This window comes from Octopus sinensis, linkage group LG4 (genome assembly GCF_006345805.1).
Source record: "Octopus sinensis linkage group LG4, ASM634580v1, whole genome shotgun sequence".
NCBI lineage: Eukaryota > Metazoa > Mollusca > Cephalopoda > Octopoda > Octopodidae > Octopus > Octopus sinensis.
In genome coordinates, this window is record NC_043000.1 from 56,643,053 (window position 1) to 56,648,052 (window position 5,000).

Sequence of the window (5,000 nt, forward strand, 5' to 3'; positions counted from 1 at the left end):
CTTCGTCTTTTGTTTATTTTCGTAAACCTTCCCGTTATATGTATATAAGTGTATATATATTCATATGAGTATATATATATATGCATATAAATATGTATATATCTTCTTAAAATGAGGTTTAAACATACATACATGTACATACTTATATGTGTGTTCATGCATGCATGTGTGTAATGTATGTCTGTGTGTGTACATGGTGTATGTCCATGCTAAAGACATAACCAATAGGTATAAAGAAAATGAACGGTAATCTTCAAGTATTGTGTCCATGTTTTAAGTGTGGCAACACCCAAATTATTTGTTTTGTGTTACACGTCAAAAACAAAAACAAATAAAAACAAAAATTTTTTAAAAACAAAACCAACAACTTGTAACTACTCCAAAGTACGAAGAATTGACAGCTTCAGCAACTTTGGCAATGGCAGTGTCAGCCAGTGTTGTGGTAGGTAGTTCCCCAGGGGATGGAGCAGTGTTGTTCGAGACAAGAGTTGGTAGCATGTCGCCTCAGGTTGCAACTAATGTAAAAAAAAAAAAAGTCAATAAACTACACATAAATTTACTTGGTGGAAAACATTTGTCATGATTCGGCAAATATCTAATAATATAAAGGCCCCAAGGATGTGTAAAAGGGGTAGGGGAGGGGGACACAGACATAAAAGCAAAACAAAATTAGAGAGGGGGAGAGACAGACAGGAAAACAGCGTGGAGCTGGAAGGTGATTGGGTGAGGTGGGTGGGTGGGTGGGTGAGGTTGTGGTGGTGGTGGTGGTAAGTGGAGAAGAAAATTTATAACCTTGAGGCTAGTAATTCTGAAAAGAGTGAGGAAAAAATTGGAGAGAGAGCAAAGCATAACAGAGAGAGATAGAGTAAGCATAGTAGAGAGAGAGAGAGAGAGCAAAACAGAGAGAGAGAGCATAATAGAGAGAGAGAGCATAAGAGAGAGCGAGAGCATAATAGAGAGAGAAAGAGAGAGCATAACAGAGAGAGATAGCAAGTGCAAGAGAGGGAGAGCATAACAGAGAGAGGTAGAAAGTGTAAGAGAGAGAGAGCAAGTGTAAAAGAGAGAGAGAGAGAGTATAAGAGAGAGAAAGCATGAGAGAGAGAGAGAAAGCATGAAAGAGAGAGAGCAAGTATAAAAGATAAAAATCAAGTATAAGAGAGAGAGCAAGTATAAAAGAGAGAGAGGGAAAGAGAGAGAACAAGCGTAATAAAGAGAGAAATACAGAGAGATAGAAAGAACGAATGCATTATCAAAGTTGTCTGAGTAGGAGAAGAAGGAGAGATGAAGAGAAACTGTTAGTAATTCAGAAGAGAAAAAGACAAAGAAGAAACACATTACCAGGTGAGGATGATAAAAAATGACTCCATCTCACCATCACATCCGAAACAAAGAGAGATAGAAAGAAGGGGAGGGAAAGGTGGAAAGAGAAGGCAAGAAAGAAGGGGGTGAATAAATGACATGCCACCACTATCCGGTCTTTGTGTGTTTAGACAAGTGCTCCAAGACCTTTTTTCAGTTGCAGTACACTTATATTCTTTTCAAAATTCGGTGTCACACCTGAACTAACAATATAACTAAAAGTATAGGGGAAAAAAATTATATTCAGGTTACACTGTGGCACACCTACTATGACAATTAATCCTTTAGCATTGCTTTGAATTAGTCTTGCTTTATCTTGTAGCTTTGAGATTTTGATGAGGTAACTGTTAATTTTTAAAATGATATTGTAGGGTTGGTGTGAGAGGCCAGATCTGACTAGTTTGAACATAAAACAGGTAGAATATTTTGGCCAGATATGGCTGGTTTAAATGCTAAAGGGTTACTTGATGTGTGGATAAGGGAGGTACAGGAAAGGATAACCATGGAGATGATTGGAAGAGAGAGAATAGAAAAAGATTCACTACCAAGTGGAAGAGAGAAAATTTTATTTGCTTTCCTCACTGAGTTATAAGAAAAATGAGAGCAGGACAAGCTAAAAGTATGACAATATCTAAATTGAACTTCATTTTTTAAAAGAGAACGTGCTTAGCTAGAGAAAAATACTCCCTTCTACTATAAGCACACGGCTTGAAATTTTAATGAGATTGACCACCAAAAGAATGAAGGTAAAATTGACATTCATGGAATTTGAACTCAGAACAGAAAGACTGACAGAATCCCACTAAGTTATAATACCGTATAACACAATTTTTGTACTTGGATAGCAACTGTTGTTTTCTGTTTGTTTACCCCTAGAAAATATGAAAAATGGCTAATAATTCCTTCAAACTTTGCTTTTGTTACATTTATTCAAACCCAAAGAAACCCTCTCAACACATGGCTATGACACTCTCCCACTATTCCTGCTCATGATGAGAGATGTGCATTTTGTAAGGGACATGCTCAAGTGGTTAAGCTTAAACAACTGACAAGCAAATCTGTGATATTGAGCAGAATGATTACCATAACGATATTTCTGCTTCAGCAACTCAGCACTGAATTTGTCTGAAATGTAATGGAAAGTAGGTCAGTTTTAAAACATTGATGTCCAGATCACAAAAGCAGAGTTTGGAGGGAAGAGAAATCATTTCCTTTGATCTCTAGATAAAAGCAAACAGCTAAATAACACTTACTGACAAAAGACAAAAAACATTCAAATTTTGTTACACAGTGTAATATATGTTATCATACTGGAAACATTTAGCAATTGATTAAATTGACACCAGTACTTGACCATACATTATTTTATCAACCACAGAAGGATGAACAGCAAAGCTGATTAATTCTTTCAAATGCAGCAGCAAGTGAAGTCAATCACAAACAAACAAAGTAGCTTCTTTGTTATATATTTTTTCTCCCCATTTCTCAAATGTAAAATGGCGTAACTACCTCAGTAATCTCTTCCTACCATCGGTAACATGTTTTTACCATGTTCCTGATGAATTACATTGCCTTGTTTCAATTAATTTTGAAAATTATGAAGAATTTAGTAAACTGTGTCATTATTAATCTGGTGTCTGGAACATAAATTAAACATGAAACTTTGATGGAAGGTTTAAATTCAAATCGCTTTAAAACGGGAAGTTTATGGCAACGGACTAAGGACAATCAATAGCATCAAAAAAGTTCAAATGAGTTTTAATCCTTTTGTTGTAATATTTCTGTTAAAAATAAAGAGCTTTTGTTTCAAATGATTTTTAAAATAACAAAGGAGTTTGGTGAAAATTATTATCAAGTTAGTGTCTGGAATATAATTTGGCTTCAAATTTTGGCACAAGGCCAGTAATTTCATGAGAGAGGGTAAGTCAATTACATTGATCCCAGTGCTCAACTGGTACTTATTTCATCAACCCCAAAAAGGATGAAAAGTAAAGTTGACCTTGTTGGAATTTGAACCCAGAACATAAAGACAGACTCAATGCTGCTAAGCATTTTGCCCAGCATGCTAACGAACCTGCCAGCTTGCCAACAGAACATGAATATGTTTGGAACATAAATTAATATGAAATGCTTGAGAAAGGTTTTAATTTAGGCCATTTTAATTCAGACCACACACACACACACATATGCACACATACACACACATTTGAGCAAAGCAATAGTGACGTTTGCATTTCAAAGATCTGTGAAATAAAGTATCCCTTACTTGAAGAACATGTATGGTGACAGGTAGAGCATCCAGCCATAGAAATTCTTCTCAAAATCAACTCCTGTCCAATTTATGCTTACATGGAAAAACATAAACAATGTATACATATGCACCCAAATTATACATACATATATACATAAACACATTCATACATACATACATACATACATACATACATACATATCTATGATTACATACTCACACAAATATATATATGCATACATACATATATATATATATGTATGAATACATACACATATATATATACACACACGCATACACACATATATGTAAATTTTATCCTGTTATTGTGTGTGCAAGTATGTAATCACACTTTGTATGTGTATGTATGTGTGCATGCATGTGCATATTTATGTGCATCTGTGTTTGTGTGAATGTTTGTGTTCTGCAATTATTTGAAACATCACCGAGCTACAAGAGGATGTTATCTGTTGTCATTTCCCTGTCAACAAATTGTCCAGTAGTTCTGCATTTTCTAAGATTGGAATGAAAACTCCTTTACTTGAGAAGCAGGTATGGATAAAACACTGCCTCAACAATATGCATTCATCCAATCCATCTTAGCAGGAAAAAATAGCAGTAAAGCATACAAATGAACATGGTTATAACTGCAACCTAGAAGTGTTATAAAAAAAAAGGACTGAATAGAAGGAAAAAAAATGTTCCTGTAAATATTTGAGTTTGTGAAATTAAAAGCTATCAGAATAAAATCAGGAATCCAAAGAACTTGATGATTGCCTATGTCAGCAATACTGGTAAAAATAATCAAGAGACTTTATCAGGTGTCAAAAAAAAAACATTTTGTTGTGGTGAGAAATGGAGAGAGAAAAAAAGCTAACATCCATAGATTTTTTCCACTCCTCTCAGAAACTAAACTTTTTCAGATCTAACAAATTCTACTACAAGTTGTCAGCTATTTCAAAGTAAAATTAAGAGAACACTTGATGAACGATGTGTTTTTATTTATACTCCTAATTCTCTGAAGCTTATTTAACCATCTGATTGTTCACAGTTCTGTAGGCATTTGTATTTCTCTGTAGGTGCATGTTTGTGTGGTGTGAGAGAGAAAGAGACACAGAAAGAATTTATCTAGAACCAAATTAGCCAAGGTGTCTCCATTTGTAAAGTGGTAAGAAGTGATTTGCTGCTATTTCTAACAAATTGAGCAACCACACAGAGGCTTCATCACAGGTTCATTGGATCTACCTAATTCAAGTAACAAACATATCAGATATGTGGTATTTACCCCAGCTTCAGAAGATTCGTGAAGTCAAGTGAAATCGTAGTCATGGCCGATGCTGGTGTCACATAACGGGCACCTGGTGCCAGTGGCACATAGAAGCATCCATGC

At 35.1% G+C, this 5,000-nt stretch overlaps 1 protein-coding gene across 2 annotated transcripts in view; it reads right to left on the reverse strand.

The window, feature by feature from the left end:
• Window positions 1–5,000, reverse strand: part of LOC115210448 (decaprenyl-diphosphate synthase subunit 2) — a 607,213-nt gene that overhangs the window by 243,047 nt on the left and 359,166 nt on the right. The window contains exon 6 of one of the 2 annotated variants that reach the window (XM_036501990.1): window positions 3,668–3,703. The exons of the other annotated variant lie outside the window; for it this stretch is intronic. Within the exon in view, the coding sequence (XP_036357883.1) occupies window positions 3,683–3,703 (21 nt within the window). The 3' untranslated portion in view covers window positions 3,668–3,682. Of the gene's footprint in view, window positions 1–3,667; window positions 3,704–5,000 lie in introns of those variants that run through there. 2 annotated transcript variants of the gene reach the window in all.